Below are 23691 nucleotides of genomic sequence, written 5' to 3' on the forward strand. Positions count from 1 at the left end.
GACTCCTCTGAGAACAAGCAGTCTTTAGCCCCCAGGCATTCAGTTCTGTGAAACTGTTAGGGAATCTGCTGTGAGGGGGTTCATGTATTTGTACAGAATACGCAATTGTATTTCTGTGTTATGTTGGTTTGTTTTTTACTGACAATATTAACTGTCTGTTATTGACACCACTAGAGCGGGGGGAAGTAAAACTGTTGTCTTTGCATAATGCCTCTCTGGGTTGTGAAATCAGGAGGAAATGCCATGAATAGTCATCAAGAAGCAGTTTATGTGCACATGTGTGTCCTAGAATTTGATCGGCTTCCCCGTTTATGTTTACACATTGTTGTGGCTTTTTGTAAATTTAACATCTGTGTTGTAATTCATTCAGATGTCGCATGTTTTCATAGCCTTTTATTTTATTGCATTCTCACTGCAAACACTTTAATCTGCATTCCTCCTCCATATAGATTCACTTCATTCTCGAAACGCTTGCATGGAGATGATGTAAGGAATCCTCCTGACCCTCCTTCCCAACCCCAACCCCCCACCCCATGCATTTTTTTTCTCCCTCCTAATTGCTCCCAGATTTTCTGGGTGGTCCATCTGTGAAGTAGATAATGGTGGAGTGCCTCAGTCTGCTAGAGGTTGGTGTGTCATGCTTATGATGTGGCCTCCTGAGTGCTCCTTGGAATTATGTCTTTTATCTCCTTTGTTTGTCTGCTGGCTCTTTCACACCTGCTTGAAATCATGTGCTGTTCCTTTGAGAAAGGAGGGAGATGGGAAAGTGGCGTACTGGGAATTTCCTTGAGCTGCAGTCTCTCTCATTTGGCTATATGTTTTGTTTTTTTTAAATTTCCTGAGGGCTGCTGGGAATCAGGTGCACTGTGATTTGTGCTCCTTTGCTTGCTCCTGCTGGGTGCCCCCACTGATGGCATGATATTTCTGTTTACCCTGGGACTACCTAGGAAGGGAAGTGAGTAACTAGAATCCACTTGTTTCTAGTGCCGTGGGTAAAGCTATATTAAAACTGTGCAGGACTGCCAGTTCTCTCTAAGTAAATGTTAGCACTTGTTGGAAGTGTTTCTGAAAACATAGTCGCTAGATGTATGCTTTGTTCAGGCAGTGCTGGGAGATAAGCTGGCTGTCATCAGGATCTGCTTTCCTGTCCCATGTGGTGTACACTATTTTTGTGTAGTGTCTTTCACAGAAAAGTATCACAAAATACTTCACACTCAATTAAAGATAAGAGAGGGACTTATGAGCACTTATGCAAGTATGAGGTGCACATTCTGAATGTTACAAACTTTTCAGCTTAACAGCAAGTGATTCAATAACCGCATGAAGTCATGAGTGCACATGGCATTATGGAGTGGGGCACAAATTATCTTCTGGGTTGCAGTTGGGCTTGTTTTGGTTATTAAAACCTGGGTAGGATGGCACCATGGACCACACTCTGGCCTTGGGTAGGTTCTCAGTGGGAGCCTTGCACACGTATCCAAAATCAGAATATCTATACGAAACAGACTTGTCATTGTAATGTTTGAGATGAATGAAAACTAAACAGCTCCCCTTCATTAATTACATTAAACTCATCTTAATCTTAACCCCATCTGACTAGTTTCTAGAACCTAAATCATTTTTATTCATGACCTAAATACTAAGGGCAAAATTCTGCCCTTACTCACCAGTTTTGTGAACAGCAGGCGAGTTAAGGAAACAGCAGAGCCAGCCATATGTTCGGTTTAGTGAGCCATCCTGCCTGTGCAGGGAAGTAGAACAACACACTCTGCATCCTAAACCTTGCAGTGGGAGTGGATGCTTTGCCATGCCCCCAAGTCAGCAAGCTACCTGTGGAGGATCTGCAAGCTCATTATCCACTCCCTAATTTGACACTCAAGAGACTGCTGGGCTGGAATCCAGTGCAGCTGCAATGTGAATGTGCCTTGGTCCAGGAAGGAAATAGTGTCTCTGGCACACTCATGTAACAAAAGGCAGGATTTAGCACTAAATTTACATGAGTTTGGAGAGGTGAGGGGGCAATTTACATGCCAAAGCAAACATGGACACCTGACCAAAGGAGCTATGTGAAATTTACATGAAGAAAACAAACTCATTTTCTACCGATCCACATACATAAGTGACTGAAAATAACTGGGGAGAAATTTTTGAATTAAAACTTTTTAATACCCAAATCATGGCTCAAAAAGGGCCATATCTAGAGGGTCATATTTAGTTTGTTCTCTGTCTAACGTCTCATTGAAATCAGTGCGAGTTTAGCCTGAATAAAGACTGATTAGGGACCAAAATGACTTTTAGCTTGAAAATCTATGTCCGTTTATTATCACTGTGTCCAACCAATAGGCAGTGAATAAAGCAGTGCAATACTTTGCTTTGTGAAAGTGAATTTTGATATTCAAGAGGGTTTCTATGTCTCAGGCTTGCATAGAGAACTTCCTTCAGGGTTTATTTATTGGGGGTTAGGAGATTTTTATTTTATACTGAATAATATTGATGCTTTAATAGTTTACTCGACCCTTTACAAGGCGCTGAAGGACTTGTCTGGGTTATAACCGCAAAGTGTCCAAATCATTTAGAAAAGGGAAAGAATTCTCCCAAATCATTTAGAACTGTGATGCAACATTACCCTTGCCCTATGTAAAATAACACGAGAATAGGCAAAATAGTTTTCTGAACCAACCAGGCACAGGCCTGTTCTTTGAGTGTATTTCTATGCAGGATTTTTCATTACATGTTGGCTCTTATGATTTAAACTCTCTTTAAAGTCACATTAAAAGACAGCTATTTTTATCATCAGGTAAGAAACCAACACTGGTTTTTAGTGCAGTTTAAAGAGCAGATCCTCACTCTGTAGTGTCTCTGTCCAACAAGCAGCTGCATTGTGGTTAAGATTCTCTTTCATTTAAGTGCTTTTTGCTGAGTCCGCCTTACAGTGTTGCTTTGGTAAAAGGAACTGCATGACTAGCCTTCCCTCCTTAGAGCAAGCTATCTTGTTCATCGTCATTTCTGCTTTACTTAGTCCATGAATGCAGATGCCTATCTAGTCATTTCGATAGCTGTAGGACCCCATCAGTACTCAGCCAGCTGACACAGGAACTTATGGAGGCTTGCTCACTCAATAGGCCCCTTGAGAGAAGAAAGAGTAGAGTCAAGGAAATCTGACTCAGCCCCCTTCCTGTGTATTGTAGCCTAATGCTGTAAACCCCCCAGTCTTACAAAGGCAAAAATAGAATTGCTCAAACATATTTTAAAACAAGCCTCTGCGTAAATTAAGGGCCTGATCCTGCTGCCATTGAAGTCAATGGGAATTTTTCCATTAACATCAAGGTTTGAGCTCGTTATATTTCCGAGTACTAGCCTTTTGTCATTTTGTATTGATGCATTTCAATCAGCATACAATTGAGAGAGGGAGACCTTTTCAGTAAAGCACTTCAGATCAACAGGAACAACAGAATGTTTATGGTCTTGATCTTATTAAACACAAATACACTTCTGTGTTGCAAGCTGGTAAATTACATTGTATACACTGTGCCAAATTCTGATCTTGTTTACATGTTGACTTCAGTGGATTTACTCAAGATTTACACAACTCTGAGATCGGCATCTGGCCCATCTTGTGCAGCTGAGCATAAAATTAGGTTGCAATTGAGAGGTATATTTTCTTTTTGAGGTTTAGGGCTTCTTAGCAAAATTTCCAGATGTTCTTCATACCATTTCAGGAAAGGAAAGGAAAGATTTCTCCATCAACGTACACAACAAAGTGACTGTCATTTATGTTTTTTTCTCCCAGTTTTTCTACCAAAAAGATATTAGACTCTTTTTACTAGCAAAATGCATATAAAATGAGATCAATGCTCCCTCTCTCTCTCTCTCTCTCTCTCTCATATATATATATATATATAATTGTTTTATTTTATGCTATCTCATTTTATCTGGATGTAGGTAAAGAGAAATGACAGGTTTTTCTTCATTTTCATATGTATTGTTAATTTCCGGTGCTTCGACCCCTCTGCATAAGGCATTTAAAATCACAGGGCTTGATCCTGCTTTCAGTTGGGAAGCATCTCAGCAAATCAGCTATAGCCCTGGCAAAGATAAACATAGTGATTGATTTTTTTTCCAAGTGACAATTTGCTAGATCAAGCTTAAGCCTTTTAGAACAAACTAACAGAATTATACTTGCTCCCTCTACAGTACAGTAGGTTCACATCACATCACGTTGATAATTCCTATCAAATAATTATCCTTCAAAAATAGCAAATAAAGTTAAAAAAAATGATCCAGAGTGAGGCTTAAAGCTGTGATCAAATTTGCTGACTGCCTCAGAGCTGAAGGCGGTACAAACACACAGGACAAAATTAAGCTGCAAATTGAAATGGAAAGGTGGGAACAGTGGTGACAGAACAAAAGGAGAATGAGTACTGATTAAGGGGCTAGTCTTCTCCCCAGTGCTTAATCCTGAGTTACTGGGTTAGGCTCTAGAGATCTCGAGGGGGAAGGGGAAGGAATCCTCCCTCCAGGCTGCACAGCAGGAGAACTGCTCCATGAACAACAGCTCCAGTCTAATGGCTTGAGCAGTCTCTTTGGCCTGAGTTCCTCCTTTGCCCACTCCCAGGGGAGAGGGAGGAGAATTTGCAGCCTGTATGTTTTATTATGACATACATTAGTAACAAAGGGTATGTCTACACTGCGAAGTTGTCAACAAAACTTTTTCTTTCACGGGTACTTTAACACCACCTTCCCTCCCCCCCCCCCCCCCCCGCAAAAGACAAAAGTTTTGCAGATGCAAGTGGCAGTGTGAACGCGGCTTTGTCGGCAGGAGCGCTCTCCTACCGACAAAGCTAACGCCGCTCACGGGGATGGAAGTATTTTGTCAGCAAAAGTGCTGACAAAATACCGACAGAGAGCGTTCACACACACTGATTTTTAGCGACAAGGCTGTGTCAACACAGCCTTGTTGCTAAAAGCTGTGTGGTGTAGACAAGAACAAAAAGCGCTATTTTAAGGGTTGCATTTAACAAGGGAAGGCTACATGGAAAATACTCCATACCCAGTAGAGAGATAAGGTGCGTGACGTAATATCTTTTATTGAACTAACTTCTATTGATGAGAAAGACAAGCTTTCAACCCACCTTGTCTCTCTCTCATATCCTGAGCCCCACATGGCTACAACTACACTGTATACATACTCAGTAGGCTGTTACCAAATACTCAATCAAACCAGATTTTTTTTCAAACCAAGCAAATGCCGTAGCCTGCACTGAGAACTATGCCCAGACAGTGTCAAAATTCAGCCATTTTTACAGCTGGCATTCAAAAAAAATCTGGTAAAAGAGGTTGTTGGGGATGGGTTGGGGGGAGGGTGAGTAGCAGGTCCGGCTCCAGGCACCAGCAGAGGAAGCACGTGTCTGGGGCGGCACATGCTAAGGGGCAGCATTCTGTCCATTCTTGGGGCAGCACAGTCCAAGTGGCTTTATTTTTTTGCTTTGGTAGTCCAAGCTTTTTTTTTTTTTTTTGCTTTGGGCGGCAAAAATGGTAGAGCCAGCCCTGGTGAGTAATTAACAAGAAAAGTATATTTCCTACCCTTACCAAAGTTAAAAATGATTGAATAGCTCTTGTTCATACTTTCCAATAACAAATCACCTTTGGGCAGAGACCAAGCATGGAAAATTTCAACCTCAAAGGTGACTGTGTCCGAAACATAGGAGTGTGTAGGAAAAGCATGTTATAATTGGAACTGTATTGCAACCTTATCTATAGAGGATACTACCAGCACCCATGGTAAGTGCCAAGTGATGCACTTAGGGAGAAGAAGTAAACGGGGGCACTGATACTAAAGTGAGGATGGTTGGGAAGCAATAAATCACTCTTCATTTCCTGGTTTTCAAAGGTTTAAATTTAGCTGAAGCAGCACGGAGCAATCTTAACTCTGTGTTGGTGACGTTTTGGGACAGTTAATAGTAATGCACACGTGCCCACCTACACACACACCTATGAGTAGATAAAATATTTGAAGCACTTTGAAATAAAAGGTGCTATGACTATCTCAGGCTTATTGCTTTATTTGTATCTGTGCTGTCTATTTCTTTTTCCTAGGTGGGTAACTTACATTTATTATAGCCGGTGCTTGGTAGTACCTTTATAGTTAAGATTACAATACAATTCCAGTTATAACAACCTGCAAAATGAAGGATGATCCTAGTGGTCTTTACAAGGCTATGAGTAGGAAAATATTATCTTCATCAAGACATAATTTGAAACAAAAAAAAGGACCCTAACCCTAAAAATCACTTCTACCCATGCAGCCTTGCAGACTTTCCTGAGTGTGGTTGCCTGGGTAGAAAAAAGAGAAGAATTTGGCCCCAAATATTCATATAATACAGTTTCTGTGTAAACTGTTATGTACAATGCTAAAAGGAACTGTCAAGCATTTGAAATACAGTAAAACAAAGGCCTCCTGTTCCCAAGCTATTTCATAAACCATAACAATCGCATTGCTACTGCAACACCTGCATGTACGTTGTGTGATATTCTGAAGCTTCGTAACATCCGATGAGGATAAACATATGGTAAAGCTATATGGGAGCTAAGCTGACCCAGGTGTCATATGTTTAACCTCTAGAAACCTAACTGCTACACTGTCATCGTCTCTAACGGGCGGCTCCGGGCACCAGCATACCAAGCGCGTGCCTGGGGTGGCAAGCCGAGGGGGGCGGCCTGCCAATCGCCATGAGGGCAGCAGTCAGGGAGCCGGCGGCGGCAAGCCTGCGGGAGGTCCACCGGTCCCGCGGTTTCGGCAGCAATTTAGCGGCGGGTACGCTGAATCCGTGGGACCGGCAGTCCTCCTGCAGACACGCCGCCAAAGGCTGCCTGACTGCCATGCTTGGGGCAGCAAAATACATAGAGCCGCCCCTGGTCTCTAAGGTACATAGAAAGAGGGAGAGGACAACAATACAATCAATTGTTAAACTCACACTCTCCGGCTACTGATAAGTCTTTGTTTTGTGTTTAAAATAACTAGTCATTCTATTCTCAGAGAATTTTGAAAAATCTACTAGAATTGTAAAGAAGAAAAAATGCCCAGCTCCTGGATCACTCACCTACTGATCTAGGGCAACACTATGCATTTCTCTGCACTATCCAATTATACTTTGTGCCCCAGCCATACTCTGGTGCTTAGTGTTTGTTGATGGTTCATTGCATATTTACAGGAAGAAACAGAAAGCACTTGGCTAGTTTTTATTTCAGTCTCCCTACTTGAGTGACATATAGATTATGTGCCTAGAGACTGACTTTGCAAAGAAAAGGCTGAAGATTTCGATTATACACTTCAGATATTGGTATCAAACACCCCTGCCATAAATGACTTCCTCAAGAACCTCTCTGGAGATCTCTGCTGATTACATAGCAGCTTCATTATCAGTAAAGTCTGTTTGCTTTTAAAATTAAAAAGACCTCCTACCCAGATTGATCTCACAGAGTAAAACATTCCATCAACCTGATGCAAGATAACCAAAAATAACACCTCCCCTTCATGAACTGCGACTGAGAGACAAACCAACACAAGCCCCTGGCTACTTGTGCGTATCATCATGACGTGTAAGGGTCATTGTTTTTCTTGACACGCCAAAAACCCAGCTGATCAGTACTCAAATACCCACTCACCTATTCACTGAGAGTGAAATTCACACCTGTACAGGGTTCTCTCATAAATGGGCACAGTTTACAGCTCCTCTTAAGATCCGTGTTGTGGGCTTACGTGGGACTTAAGTAATGCCCAGGGTCTTGGTGAGTCCTCAGTACCAGGGTAAATGTCACATTAAACTAATTTCACAGGATTTGCTTAATCTAACTAGGTTCGCAGTCCATAAGAACCTTCCTTTCCATTCTACTCATTCTGAAGCCACCTCATGCCCCTCTTCTTCAGCCTTCTCTTGCTATTGCATAGCTCCATCTTCGCTTTTCCCCTTTTGGGAACTCACATAATACAGTTGTTGTTTTTTTTAAATCAGCAAATTTTTTAAATCTTTATTAACAGGAAAACAAATTAAATTGGCATTTGTGGCCTAGTGATAGTGTAGAGGGAATGCACTCAGACATCAGGGATATATGGGGGAGGGGTCCTCCTGTGAATCAGTCTCCTATGGCCAGTTAGGAAGCAATGCTGATGGGCTCTGAATGGGGGATATGATCCAACAGTGACCAGGACACCATAAGTGCTTAGATACTATGCTGGTGCTGGATGACATAGAAAAACCTTATATAGATCTTAGGGCGGGGGAGAGGATGAGTGTGGTAAAGAAGTGAAAGAATCCTCCAAAATAATTGGTACACTCTAATAGCTGGGTAGGACTCTATTAACCAACCCCATGTGCCATGGTCGTGCTGCTGTAAAATTCACTGTGTATAACCCTCTGATTAACCTTTAGTAGAAATTACTGTTAGAAAATGGGCTGATTCAGGGGAGCAAGGGGACCTATGAAAAACAATTATCCACATGTAAATGGTGTAGTGACTGTTAGAGATGACCAAAGCTGGAAGAAAAACCTGAACCTCTTCAACATGAGGCTTTGTTCTTTTCTCCTTCTCTTAACAGTGTATTGAAATGTTATTTTCAGCAACAGAACTGATGTCAACACAGAAACAGCAAAATCCAGGCTAAACTATTGGTTGGAAGGGGCAGATGAAACCCATAACTAGGTTTAAAAATCATGCAACCCATAGCAAAAGTTCTTAGCAACAGAAATGTTGAGGTACTTTTTAAATTATTTCTGAACTTTAGAAAAGCTACAAAGGGAAACTATCGGACTCACAACAAAGACTTCAGTTAGCTGAAGTTAAGGGGATCTGATTCTCCTCTCACACCTGCTTTGCACTGGTGTACCACCCCTGGCTTCAGAGGAGTTATTTCTGAGCGAGAAGGACCGGAGCCGAGGAAGAGACCTCAGACAAGGAGATATGTAACAAGATGTGTCACAAGCAGAAAGCAACATATTAAATCAGGACCCACTTACTAGTCCCTTTAAAGGGGGCAGAATTTCAGCTTGAACTATGAGGTTTTTCTGGTTTATATCACAGCTTTCCCATGTTTTAAATGTTGCTACTGCACAGAATAGAAGAAATTGTGATGCAGCACCTGCAGATAGAAGGGTAATGGGATTCATAGTTATTCAAGTCACAGAAAAAACAGCTGTGCATTTTCCTGTCCTGTTGGCTCAAACTTCTGTGTGTAATCCTCTATATTTTATGATATTTAGGAGTCTGTGGGTCATACTTTAGCCTTATATTTACTATGTATTCAGAGGGTAGAGGGATAGCAGCCAGAATACACACACATTTTTAAATTTTTACAATTTGTTTGCAGATTTTATGGCTCTGTCAAGGCTTTAATTACAAATATTACATTTCTTCCTGCAGGATACTGCAGGGGCAGGGAAAAACAAACCATCTCATATATTTGTGTTTGTATTGGACTAAACATTTTAAATAATCCAAACACGTTAGTTTAAGAAAAAATCCTAAATCATCTTGTCCATTATAAATAACCTGCCTATATTCTGCAGCTCTGCTAGCACATCACCACTGACATTCTGATGCAATTCTGAAAAAAAGTTTAACCCAACCAGTGCTTGTATTTTCCAAGGAGACTCTGTTTTAAGTGAGACATCTGCAGCCACTTTAACCTTCACTTCTTTGTGAGCCCTGCTTTTGCCACCAGCCAATTAGTGAACTCTGGAGGACTTTCTGGGTCAAGCTATACCAAGTACCTCAAATCCTCATTAACGCTAATTAGTGCTCAGTAGGTTAATTGGTGGTGAAGCTCATCTTTTTTTAATTACTCAAACAAATGAGCCAGCGGGACCTTGTGGTCAGCTGTGAATTATTCTGTTTGTTTTGATGCTCCTCATTTGAATGTGTAAAGCCAGATGTTTGTTGCCCATACTTAGGGCCTGTTTGCTTTTGTTGGAGGAAAAAAAGGACAAAAACACTTTTTTAGCACAGTTAATAAGCATCTTAGCTGACACCTTAGAACAATTAAGACCCAGGATGCAAAAGTGACTTTGTGCATGGGATAGAAAAAGTCATCATTTGAAATGATAACATATCACCTTAAGATGTCCCTTCAATTCCTTATCAAATATAACAAACAAGTGCAATGTTATTGATATAGTCCAAAAAGAATCATACACATTGGAAATGGTAAAGACCTAGTAGGTTGTCTTGACCATCTCAGGCAGCCAGTGCAGGGAAATTCCCTATTCAATATATTCTCTATTGTTAATTCAGAGAATCAAAGGCCAGAAGGGACCACTGTGTCTGACCTCCTGAATAACACCAGTCATAGAACTTTCCCAAAATAATTCCTGTTTGAACTAGAGCAGATCTTTTAGAAAAACATTTAGTCTTGATTTAAAAATTGCCAATGATGGAAAATCCACCACAGCCCTTGGTAAGTTGTTCCAATGGCTAATTATTGTCACTTAAAAATTTGCACTTTGTTTCCAGTCTGAATTTGTCTTGCTTGAGCTTCTAGCCAATGGATCATGGTATACCTTTGTCTGCTAGATTGAAGAGCCCATTAACAAATTTTTATTCCCCTAGTAGGTGCTTACAGATTGTGATCTTAACTTTGTCTTTGTTGTGGTAAATAGATTGAGCTCCTTTAGTCTATCACTAAAAGGCAGGTTTTCTAATCCTTTAATCATTCTTGTGGCTCTTCTCTGAACCTGCTCCAGTTTATCAACATCCCTCTTGAACTGTGAACACCAGAACTATCATAGTATTTCAGCAGCAGTTGCATCAGTGCCAAATACAGAGGTAAAATAACCTCTCTACTCCTACTCAAGATTCCCCTGTTTACTCATCCAAGGATAGCATTAGCCCTTTTAGACACAGCGTCAAATTGGGAGCTGATGTTCAGCTCATTATCTACCATTACCTCCAAATCTTTTTAAGAGTCACTGCTTCCCAGGATAGAGGCCCACATCTTGTTAGTATGGCCTATATGCTTGGTTCCTAGATGTATATATTTACATTTAGCCATATTAAAACACATATTGTGTGCCTGTGCTCAGCTTACCAGATGATCCAGATCACTCAGTATCAGTGACCTGTGCGCCCCCTTATTTACCAGTCCCCCAATTTTTATGTCATCTGCAAACTTTATCAGTGATGATTTCGTGTTTTCTTCCAGGTAATTGATAAATATGTTAAATAGAATAGGGCCAAGAACCAATCCCTGAAGGACCCCTTGTTTTAAATGTCTTGTTTTAAATAACTCAAATGATTAATTTTGTACCACTTCCTCGTAAGACTGTTCCACAATCTTCATCTTCATTCTAAGGACATTTTCCTTATTCATCCTAAATTATCGTTGCTTTGGTTTTACTTCATAACTCCTTTGTATCACTTTAAGCAATTCCTCTATACCTTTTGTACTTTTACCCTTCACATAGTGGTAAACAATTATTATATCTCTTCCCCCTCAACTCTCACAAAGTCATTGTTTAAACAAGCAACACATTGAGCTGTGTGGTCCCTTCTAACCCTATGATTCTATGTTTCATTCTTTTAATTCTTTCTCATAAATCTGCCCTTCTGGCCCCCATAAGAGCATTCTCTCGATTACCTCCAGTTTGGTAACGTCGTCCTGTTATTGAGGTGCCCGGAGCTGTAGGAAGTATTCCCGGTGTGGTCTCACCAGATATGTTTATAGACCTGTCATCTCTCTGCCCCCTGATGCACTTTCCGTTGCAGTCTGTAGCCCAGTCTTGCACATGTTCCATGTGGGTCAATTCACACACCTGCACAGAGTCTCACTGAAAGCAGAAGCAGTATTTACAGCCACAAACCCGCAATTGTGACCCCAGCAACCTCAGCAAATGTTCAGTGGTGACAGGCATGCACAAATTAAGTGTGTGGCATAGTGCATGTCTCTGGGACAAGCATGAGACTGTGGTTAAGGTTTTATGCTATGGTGTGAGGTGTTTTCTTTATCTGTGGAGGCAGAAAGAAATTCCCTGTGGAGGTGTAGAGTCTTTCAATAGCAGTGTGGGCATTAGAGTACAGTAAAGAGGTGTCTCTTAACTTGGCATTTCCTTACTTGTAAGGGTTTGTGTCAGGTGATGTCACACTTAAGCAGCCTTACCTGGTTTTAAATGAAGTTTTTGGTTGTGGTTATTAGATACACATTCCTCTCAAAAGAGCTTTCTGGTAATTAGATCGGAATGTAGAAGTTCATGATTCAGTACTTGACTGGGCCTGATCCAAAGCCCATGTAAGTTAGTAGATGGTTCCCTGGACCTCACTGGGCTTTGGATCTAGCCCTTTAACACCAAGAGGTACTCAGTGAGTTGGCCAACACAAGCCCAGGGTGATCTTTCAGTAAGTGTATGTTGAAGTACCACAGCAGGAAGAAATGGAAAGCAGTGCAAAAAAGCCTTTTTTCTGCTGCTCCTGACACATCTAGACTCTGGTGTCAGCACCTACAGAAAGAAAGAGGCAGAGAAGCAGCAGGTATTCTCATGTGTTTATATAAACATGTGTGCTTGATTATATTCCGATCCCCACCCACCATATGTCACTTGTCTTTTTTAAAATATAGGCTCCTTAAGCAGGAACTGGCTCTTCCTATCTATGTCTATATACAGCACCTAACACAATGGGACCTGATCCTGCCTGGGGCCCTTGAGTGTTACACTAATATAAATAATAATTAATAATACGGTGAGAATTGTTTTTCAAGCTTTGGAAGCCTTTTCCAAAATGATGCAAACCAAAGCTCTTCCAAGTAGCATTTAAAAAAAAACAATACAAACCTCTGAGCATGCATTAGAGAAGATTCTGTGTCCGAAATAATTAAATATATTTCTGCAGCCAAAGGGTTTCCAAACTATGGGACTTTCTACAACATTGGAACCTGAACAAAAACAGACAAGGATCCTGCAAGGCATAGCCACCTTCCCTTGGATAACAAATGCCAGTTTCCTAGGTTTGTGGGAATCTATGGATCTAGTCCAGAATGATTCCTGGACACACATGGTTTGAAAACACCATTCATACTGTCTTGTGTCTCTGTCCTGGGTGTCCTGGCGCACTTTGTTAGGATTATCTCTTTATTTTTTCCTTATATTTGTTTCCAGGAGATGAGAGAGAATTTACAAAGGTTTCCACTTTCTGAAACCAAAATAATAAACTGGAAGGTGCTGTGGCTTGATAACAGCATTTGGGAACAGGCAGGTTTATTCCGTACAGGTATATGACTCATCTGCCTTTATCTGTAGGTCAGTGGGAATTCTTCGAAAGCAACAACAAAGTAATTTGGCCATTTCAAAAAGATATAAAAATATTTTTATTCAAACAAAGGGCAATGCAGAAAGTATTTTGCCTCATGCCAGCTTTGCTCAGTGGTTGCTATACTTGATAATGGTGAGGCTCTGATAGATAATTAGAAAACCCATAGTTTAAATACGTCTGAAGTCTTGTGATCAGTAGGAAAAGCTAAATAAGAACTTAACAACAGCCATGCTGGGTCAGACCAATCAGCTAGCCCAGTATCCTGTCTTCCGACAGTGGCCAATGCCAGGTGCCTCAGAGACAATGAACAGAACAGGCAATCATCCTCTCTTGTCCACTCCCAGCTTCTGGCAATCAGACATGAGGGACACCCAGAGTATGGGGTTCTGTCCCTGACCATCTTGGCTAATAGCCATTGATGGCCCTATCCTCCATGAACTTAGCTAATTCTTTTTTGAACCCCGTAATAGTTTTGGCCTTCACAACATCCCCTGGCAATGGGTTGCAGGGGTTGACTGTGCATTGTGTGACGAAGTACTTCACACAGTGCACTTCTCAGGGGAACTGTAATCTCAAGTGTTTCTGACAGCCCCAAGAATTCCCCCTATATTTCCTCTTTACCTCCAACCTTCCAACGCCTCACAATGCTGGAACTTTCCATCTGACAGAAAATGGCTGGAGGTGCCTGACTTTTTGGCCCATTGCCAAAACTCCATTCATCTGCCAGAGGGAGACACCAGTGAGGGAGCCACTTGGCTCACTTTTCCTACAGAGGCTGAGCATCCTGCCTCTAGCATTCTCCATCCCTGCCCCCTCGGGAAAAGAAACTGAGATGAAGGGTAACAGAGGGTCCTGTGGCACCTTTAAGACTAACAGAAGTATTGGGAACATAAGCTTTTGTGGGTAAGAACCTCACTGCTTCAGATGCAAGTAATGCATGGACAGTGGCGTGGCTCTGGGGGAAAAGGGACAGCGGGGGAGGGGCTGAGGACTAGGTTCCCTAACCGGGAGCTCAGGGGCCAGGCAGGATGGTCCCGTGAGCCGGATGTGGCCCACGGGCCATAGTTTGCCCATGTCTGGTATATCTTCATTACCCGCTGGATCGGCGGGCAGCGATCAATCCAGCGGGGATCAATTTATCGCGTCTAGTCTAGATGCGATAAATGGACCCTCCGAGCGCTCTCCCGTTGACTCCTGTACTCCAGCTCGGCAAGAGGCACAGGCAGAGTCGACAGGGGAGCAGCAGCAGTTGACTCACCGCGGTGAAAAGTCAATCTAAGTACATCGACTTCAACTATGTTATTCACGTAGCTGAAGTTGCGTAATTTAGATCGATCCCCTCCTCCCTTCCCCCCCCTCCCCAGTGTAGACAGGGCTAAGACTAATAGTCATAAGCTGCACAGACTTCTGTTCTTGGAGACAAATCTTGCCTCCTCCTTTGTGGATTCAGGGGAAACCTTGTAATGCATCAAGTGTAGTTTCACTGTGCAAGAGGGGGAGTCTGAGGTCCTGCATAGTGGGGTCTGAGCCCTCTTTGCACTGTAAGGATTTAGGAAAGGATCCAGTGGCTATTTGACCCCCACTTCACATGACTGGAACAGTTGCCACAAAGTGACTTCAGGTGATTATTTCCTTTGTCCTCCATGGATGTCCCCACTGTTTAGTCTGCTGTGAGAGGATTTGACCTTTGAGATGAATCTAATGAAATTCTAGGTGGCGTGAAAGCCCACAAAGAGGCATTGGACATTACAGACATTTCAGAAATTCTGGCTGGCATCTTCTTGTTTAAAGCAGTTAACTGTTTCAGTGAAAGAGAGTGGCCTGTTAAAACTGCAATCGACTTGTCTACAGCAATACCAGCAGTGCCCCTTGGAGTCCAAATTTCACATACTTCATGGATGTGAAATCCTAAGTGTCAGCAAGAAAAGATATCTAGGTCCTCACTCCAGATATGTTTGCACAGTTATACGTGGCCTGATTCTGATCTCAGTGTAACCAGTGTCAGTCCCTGAAGTTAGTGGAGGTTGGGAAAATGGAGTGAGAAGAGAATCAGGCCCTGAATTCTGAAAATTCAGCATAAAGCTGGTATGAAGGAGACCATGCCAACAGAGTCATGTTAATAAAAATGAGTCTGATTCTCTGTTCACTGGCACTAGTGTAAATCAGGAATAACTTTACAAACAGGACGATTACGTGAGTGTGAGAGAAAACACAGGGCCCCTATCATTTTGAACTAAAATAGATTATGCTAATATATAATTTCATAATAAGAACACTATGTAATGATGTATAGGCCTATCATTAAGGCCCAGTCCAGCAAAACACATAAACATTCTTTATATTAAATTTATAAGAAATCCCACCGATGTCAATGAGACTATCATGGGCTTAAAATTATGCACATGCTTAAGTGCTCTTCAGGATCAGGGCCACAGGGTCAGTATTATCCTTTTATTCTGTGCACAAAACTAACACTGAAATAATAGTTTTGTGCAACTATCCATGGCAGATAGTAGCTATTGATTCTCGTGTATAGCTTTCTAGAGATTCATTATAGCTATTCACTTGTCTCTGCCTCTTTTGGTTGGTCAGTGTGTTTGTTTTTCTCCTCTAGTTTGCATTTGCATGTGGTAAAAATTGAATAACTTTTAAAAAGCTAATTTTAGATCCACACAGGGCTAGAAATTAAATTGTGGAAACTGAAGATTTTTGTTGTTGTTGTTTTGTTTTTTATCAAAAACGGGAGATAATTTGTAGTTTCCATTGGGAAAAAAACAGAGCTGTATTCATGAAAGAATTATGGTGGGTTTCTTCTCTGGTCGTTTCAAGCAATGCTGCAGGTGTGATAGAAGCCTTTACCATACACTAAGTAAAAACACATTGCTCCTTCTCTCTAAGGCAGTTTTTGGGAACCAAGAATTGGGCATGACCTACAAAGGAAGTTTTTATTATATATTTCAAGTAAGATGGGATGCCAAGTTCAGTACAGTTATGTCCAAGGCCAAGATATCAGGCACCCAGATGCCACAATGATGGTCATCTCAGAGATAGACAGCGTAGATGTACACGTATACCACTATGCCTTAAAAAGAAGGAGTCCTGTCATCATAGATCCCTGATGGTGGTGTCCATTATAAAGAAAGTTAAAAGAATTGTTTTTTACACACTGTAACTGATTTATTTTAAAAGCAAAAGTACTTCGTTAAATACACTCGAGATGCAGTGAAATTATCTAGGGACTCACTGTGTCTATTTGGTTTTTTTCCAGCCTGAACGAACGTGATCATTTGTTAAAAAGGCTCGGCAGAAAAACTCCTCCGAGCCTTTTCCGAGCTCATTCTGTCCAGCATGGTGTACCACGTAAGTAACTGATCAGATGTGTGTCTCTCAGCAGTCAGTCCCAGATGAATGAAGGGAAAGATGATTATTTTTTAAATTAAATTGTAGATAGAGATAATCTGGTACAGAGGCTGAGCTGCCAACCAAGAGTCAGAAATTTGGAAGGGGAATTAGTGTATTTGGCCCCAGGCTTGTAGAACTTGCATGTAGATAATTCCCTAGGACCCAATCAAGTGTCCCAATGACAAAATCCCAGTGCAGAAATTCCATAACTTTAAAATCCTGATATTCTCAAGATCTTGTAAAATTTGACAGGACCAAAAAAAAAAAAATGTTGAAATAGAGCTCTGCTTTAAATGGTGACTGTGTTTTCAAATGATAGCTATTAACTATGGTTTTAAAAATACAGAAATAGCTCAGTGGTGCCATTTGAGAAAAGTTCTAAATGTTTTTAATAAGCAGGTGGAGGTCCCTGTAGCTGCCATCTGTGTATTCCTCTTCTTGGCCTCTTCTGTGGAAGTTAAGGGCAACCCTAGACCTGCCTGCTGCTGCTAAAGGAAAGGAACAGTATCTCTCACACTGCATCTGAGCTCATCAGTTTATCCTACGGCATAAGTCCATGAGACAGGCCCAGCGTCTTTGGCATCTCTACTTGCTAGTTCTGGATTTTCATCAGGGCTTCCCTAGCATTAAAATAGAACTCCACAGACCAGAACCCCCAGGGAGCCATGAGCCAATAAGAGTTAAGAGAAAAATGTTGACTTGCTACTGGGGTGGATTGTCTTTTGCAGTCAGATTTTTGACCAACAACATTCTCACCTTACTAAGGGAAATAGCCCCATCAACAGCAATGGTGCTGGTTGCAGGATAGCGCTAAGACAAACACATTTCACTCCAAATCATCCATTTAACATGAGAGTTTTTGAAGGTGAGATCGGTATCATGTCAGGATTTCAGCAGGTGGGGTACAGCCAAATTTCATCTCTTCTCTGTGACCATTTCTTCAGCAGAATCATAACTGCTCAGAAGGCCCTGACCCAGAAGAACTGGGGTGTTTCTGCTGCAGAAATAGGGTAGGATTTAAGAATCTCATACATGGGGTGCAGAGATCCCCTGCAGATCCTCAGGGGTGATTCAGAGCAGGACAGGAGCAAGGCTGGTAGATCCATTACTGTTCAGATCCACTGGGTCATTCTCCTCCACAGAAGGGAGAGTGCACTGGCTCCAGGGGCTAGAGCAGTCTTGAGAGTGCAGTAACTTCTGCAGACCAGCTCCACTGCCATTGTAAGGTCTGGAAAGAAGGCCATTTTCTCCTTCACCCCCACAGAGAAGCTCAGCTTGGCTGTGCTCTGCTTCCAAGATTTGTTCCTTTGTGTCCGGAGGTAAAGGGTGCTGGTTTTATCTCTCTTTCACGCATCTATGGAGACACTTTGAAGCAATTCCATAGGAGATGACTGGCAGAACAAGCCTGTAAAAAAGAATCAGGGAAACCTATGAACCAGTCTGCAGACAGTGCAGAAAACCAGCATGCTTGTGTTACCCGTCAGATCTGAACCACATGCTCACAATTTGTAGAATGCATCTTTGTGTTTTTAATTGGCTGATAAGCTTTGGGAAACAAGAATAAGATATCAAAATAAACTTTGATTCAGTTAACTGGCTCCCCATAAATACAAATGATTAAGTGCTAAATGAGTCAGTCCAGTCAGGACAAGTTCCAATCACATGTCTGTTTTTCACATGAATGTAAATTTTCATTGTGAAGTTGTTAAGACTAAAAGAGGCTTTTATAGCAGATCCATGATTCTCTAAAACTTCTGTCATCCCTTGTCAAACATTGTTTTCAAACATTGCACAGCTGCTATATGTGCAGGGCCATATGAACACATGTGCTGGTTTCACAGACCTAAATTGTACAACTGTTGTATAAATAGTGAAAATTGTCAAAACAAGCAGCTGGCGGCTAAGGCAGTGGTTTTGTCCTGGTAGATATGTATTTTGAATCACACCCTACTGGCTCTCTAGTCATTGTGATTCCACTGGGCTTCCAAGTTCCCACCCAAAGAGTTCAGCCTATCCCAAAACTTGATCATGTGACTTCAGTTCAGGCCGGGACACTTGAATTTAACACATCAAAGATCATTCATTTTGTTCTGGTTGACAAGGCTGAGACAAACCCATTGCCCTGTTAATGGGAGGGGGAGAATAAAGGCAGTTTCCCATCAGAAGTTGTAAAATAACCCAGAATCAATACTGTAGCTTGGGGGGAAGGGCAGGGCAAAAACTGTTCAAAGATTCGCTGCTATAAAATTGCATTAAAAACCTTTGATCTCAAAGCACATGGGAATGACATTAGTTCTAGGACAACACACACAAGAACAGTGGATTTTGGGCTACTTCTAATGGCCTCAGGGATCGGGGGAGGAAGCTTGGAAGTTTTAACCCCTAAAACCATTTAAATTTGTTTATGGCCATGGTTTTGTGTTCATGAATTGAGAGCGTCAGATGAAATGCCAGAGATGTTCTATAGTTTAACTGTGCTCTCAAGGTTCACATCGTTCTTTTCTGACTGACGTGGCTTTCTGAAAGATTTATGAAAATGAACAAAGATTTTCCACTGACCTTCAGATTTTGATGCAAATGCCAGTTAGGATTTCATTTATCCTGTGGCTTTTAGTAGAAGAGCTTTGTGCCTTTTGTCAAGCTCACGTGCTGAACATTTCTGCAGCCCAAAAAGTTTTAATGGAAATGAGTAGATGGTGCAGTGATTACGGCATTAGCCTCTAGGAGCTGGTACAGTTCCTGTCTGAGACACCTGTATGAAATCAGTGCTGGTTAGCTCAGCATAACGTCTGCGGATAGATTTCCCATTCCCATCTGCTTTCTAAAATCCCAGCAATAGAAAAAGCATCAAGACCCCCTAATTAAGAGGGGAGATTGGCCCACAAGTGGGAATAGTTCTCAGAGAGAGCAGGAAATGCTGCAAGGTTCCCCTCACAGATGTTGCTTATCATCATTCCCTCGAGTGTGTGTAGGGGGATTTGCTTTTCCATGGAAGGAGAAGTAGTTTGGCTCCTAAAACTCATGGATACCAGGTAATCTGCTGGTAACAGGGCTTTTGCCATGAGGCTCCTGAACCTCCACCCACTCTAGCCCCTGCCTCCTCTGCCCTCTTCTGATCCCATAATGACACAGCTCTCTTGTTGCTTTGACAACAGTGTGGAGGACTTCTCTCCTGGCCAGTTACTCAAGAACTCATTGGGGCCTGATATCTGCAAAAAGCAGCTCTCCTCCCCAATTCCAGGCTACTCCCCTCCCTGGCTTGGATCCCCAACTCTCTCAGAATCCCCATGAAAAAGGTTTCTAGAGACAAAAAGGAGAACAGTGTTACCAAGATGGCATTCCCCACATGCTCCAGGAATCCACTGAACAATTGTCCCCTCAGCCCCTGGACGCAACCTGGATTATTCCATATGATCCCACAAGTATAGTGGCTGACATAATTCAAAACACTCCTCGTCTGCCTCCTGTCAGCATTGGGCTGTCATTTGACCTAGCTAGCACGTACTTAAAAACAGCAGGCTGAATCCTGCGCTCCTTAATCCCCCCACAGAACTCCCACTGAAATCCAGAGGAGCTGTGCCTGACTAGGGATTATAGAATTTGGCCCAGATTTCCTATGCTGGCAGAGGAAATCACCCCTTCCTTTGACAGTGTAAAGTAACTGCACTGGGTAAGCCTTAACACAGAGAGTACATTTTATACCTTGTTAATCAATAAAGAAACAACACCTGTCATTTCAAGTTGGTTTCACAGCATGGGGGTTGGAGAATAATAAATAATAATAATGTGTTCATGCTGAAGGCTCTAATCCTGCCATTTATTGTGTCCTAAGAGAGGCTGCCTTCCTGCTACTTTCCTCTTGGTGCATGTTGATCTGAAAAACTATCAGGTTACTTCGTGGGATTCTTTTATTGTTATTAATCCATTACCTTCTTTCTTTGGGTATCAAGGCTTCAGCACTTTTTCTGGCCAAATTCCATACAGCAAATGTAGCTGTAGTGATATTAGTTGAATATGAAGATGTTGGGATCTTTTAACATTTACTTAAAAAGAAAAGGAGTAGCAAGAAGAAGATGGGCTTAATGATGTTAGAACTGGTCTCATGTTTCCTGAATGTGAATAGTTTGGTTTCTAGAGAAACCAAACAAAACCTGAATGTTCGTCATACTTTTTCCTCTTGGGTCCTTTTTAAAATATTATTTGTCAGCATTGGGCAAATGAGTGGTCTTTTAGCATGTGTTAATTAAAATGCATTAATTAACATGATATAACACTACTCATTTTCCCAGTGTAGACAAACCCAAAGAGTTGTGTGAAGTTTGTCCATTGACAAGACATTACTGGTGTTTAATGGTAATTGGAGATAGACTTTCCCACATTCTCTGAAGGTCTGCACTATTGGGTTATGTCGGACCAAGGCATGGAAGCAAGTTCCAGAGTTAATAAGTTTCTGCTGAGAGCTGCTCTGCCCCCAGCCATCAGCCAAACAAATCCATGAACATCCTTTCCCAATGGACCTGAGCTCAACTGTCAAATAAGAGAGCGTGAGGAGAGATGATCGCTAAAGAATATCCCTTAAATACGTAACAATGCATGAACTTCCCCAACGGATTTCCTGAAATAAACAGATTGTTCAGGACATTCTCAGGCTTGGATTCTGCAAGCTGCAGTGTGTGGGTGGACCCCTACATCCAGGTGTGCAGGTTTGGGGCCTATATGTGGACTACAGTTCTTTATGTCTCTAATACAGCGCTGTATAGAACAAAATAATCAGCTGAGTATACTGAAAAAGGTACTGTTCAACTAGAAACTTAGTAATGGGAGACGAGATTCAGATCTCCTCGCAGCAGAACATGAAAGGTAACAAACTGGATGCGTTTAAAATTCAATAGGTAGCCTGATAATATCTGGAATCTGTGAAACCTTATATTTGATTAGAATGTGACCCCCTCTTCCCAGCAAATGAACCAAGCCATCAGATATTTTAAAATCCTCCTGACTTAAAGTCTCAAATAATTGAAAGGCTCAGAATGCGGAATACGATGGGTCTCACTTCTGAAACCGTAGAGACTAGATTCTGCGCTGAAAATTCCAAAGAAGCACTCTCTCTGCTAGGACTGCTGGAAAAGATATGAACAATGGGGGCCTTGTTCCCAGTGCAGAATGAGAGGTGTGGTTTTAAAAGCCAGAGCTGAGAGAAGTTCAGACTTTCGAACGGTCCCATTGTAACTGGGCCATGGAAACTTTCATTGTTTTGGGTGGTGTCTGGGAATAGTGGAAAGACCCAGTTAGCCAGATCTAGGAGAATCAACAGCATTTAATCACATTCTGATTCTGCTAGAGGCATAATTAGCTGCCTGAACAGCTTTAATAAGTTGATTAAAGAACTGCATAGTGTGAAATAACCATCGCCTATTGAGATCAACGGTAAAAGTAAAATAAACTGTCAAATGTTGAGCCCAGGCTGAGTGGAGAGAATAGGTGCATCTTCACTGCACGCGTCTTTCGGAGGTGTGCATATCCCTGTAGCCCCCCACTACCCCCCAGCACAGCTATAAATAGCAGTGCAGCTGGTGCGGCATGGGTTAGGTGAGTAAAGACACGCCTGAAGAGTGTGCGTGTGTACATACCCTGCATGGCTCTCCATTCACCCAAGCCATGCCTCCTAGGGTATATTTAAAAATTGTATTAAGATGATGTTTTTAAAAAGTGAACGTTACAGAGTTTAAGCATAGATGTTTCTGGGTTTATCAGGAAATAACGTACAGATTATCCAGAGGTGTGAAGTTCAGTTTAAGATCGGCTGGCGTAAGGAATACATAATCTGCAATATCCCCGATTGGGGGTAAAAGGTTGACGGGTCAAAGTACAGACATTGAGATATTAGGGTACGTTGTTCAGTGTAGAGTATAATGATTGGATAAGATGATGAGGATGGATTGACCCTCATTTGGTGAGATTAAACGTTCAGTGAGTTTATGGTTCCAGTTCATAATAGATAATGTTTTCACCCCTCAGCTCACAACTAAACACCCGCGGCTGGCGCGTGTCAGCTGTCTCGGGCTCATGGAACTCAGGCTATGAGGCTATTTAACTGCGGTGTGGATGTTTGGGCTCAGGCTGGAGCCCAGGCTCTGTGACCCAGCTCAGCCTTTCCCCTCTGCCTCCCCCTGCCAGAGCTTTTCACTGACATGTAGCTACACACCACAGTGTGAATGAAGCCTGCTTCCCACTGTGGCGTCTAGCTACTCGTACCAAAAGTGTAATGTAGACAAAAGTAATGTAGATGTCACCAATATGTTTGTATCAGTGACACTGGGGGACGTGCCCTGCCCGTGATCTGCCCACAGAAAGGACATGCCAAGGAGTGATCCCTATGTGGATCAACGGCCCTATGATGGCTACCTTGGTTCTCTTAAACACAATAAAAGGAGTTCCCAAGGCAAGGTGTGTCCCACAGGCATTAACCTTGCATGAAACAGTTTAAGCAGGCATCTCTTTTGTTGTACTTTGTCTGACTTTGCAGCAGGATAGGACTTTGTTACTGTTTAAATGCATCTTAAAAAGTCAAGTATTGAAAAGTAACTAGACGCTCTGTTCAGTGTCATTTAAATAGTCCCAGGGTAATGACAGATAATTGTCTGTGGGTAATTGCCTGGAGTGTGAAGGAGCTTGGCAGCTGGATACCACCTGAGGATCTTGCAATATGGGGTAATCCTACAGTCAATGAAGATAGCTCCAGGGCGCAATGCAAAGCTGCCCTAATTTGGGGCAGGATATGGGCCGCTGCCTTGAGTTATTTAAGGCCAATTTTGCAGTCTTTATCCAAGCTGACTTTCGTTGAGATTGTTGCCTAAAGATTGCAGGATTCTGGCCACTTAAAGCATTTGTTTGCAAGTGTGAATCCACCCTTGTAAGAATGTTTTGTAAATCTTCTTTCCTTTGCTAGCATCCAGTATGAATGTGTTCTTTGCTAAAAGATGTCTTAAACTT

At 42.0% G+C, this 23691-nt stretch overlaps 1 protein-coding gene across 6 annotated transcripts in view; it reads left to right on the forward strand.

The window, feature by feature from the left end:
• Positions 1–23691, forward strand: part of ATP8A2 (ATPase phospholipid transporting 8A2) — a 631188-nt gene that overhangs the window by 599324 nt on the left and 8173 nt on the right. For all 6 annotated transcript variants that reach the window (XM_005286691.4, XM_065581436.1, XM_005286690.4 and 3 more), the window contains one exon: positions 16565–16656. In XM_005286691.4, the coding sequence (XP_005286748.2) occupies positions 16565–16656 (92 nt within the window). The remainder of the gene's footprint in view (positions 1–16564; positions 16657–23691) is intronic.

This window comes from Chrysemys picta, chromosome 1, assembly GCF_011386835.1.
Source record: "Chrysemys picta bellii isolate R12L10 chromosome 1, ASM1138683v2, whole genome shotgun sequence".
Taxonomy (NCBI): Eukaryota; Metazoa; Chordata; order Testudines; family Emydidae; genus Chrysemys; species Chrysemys picta.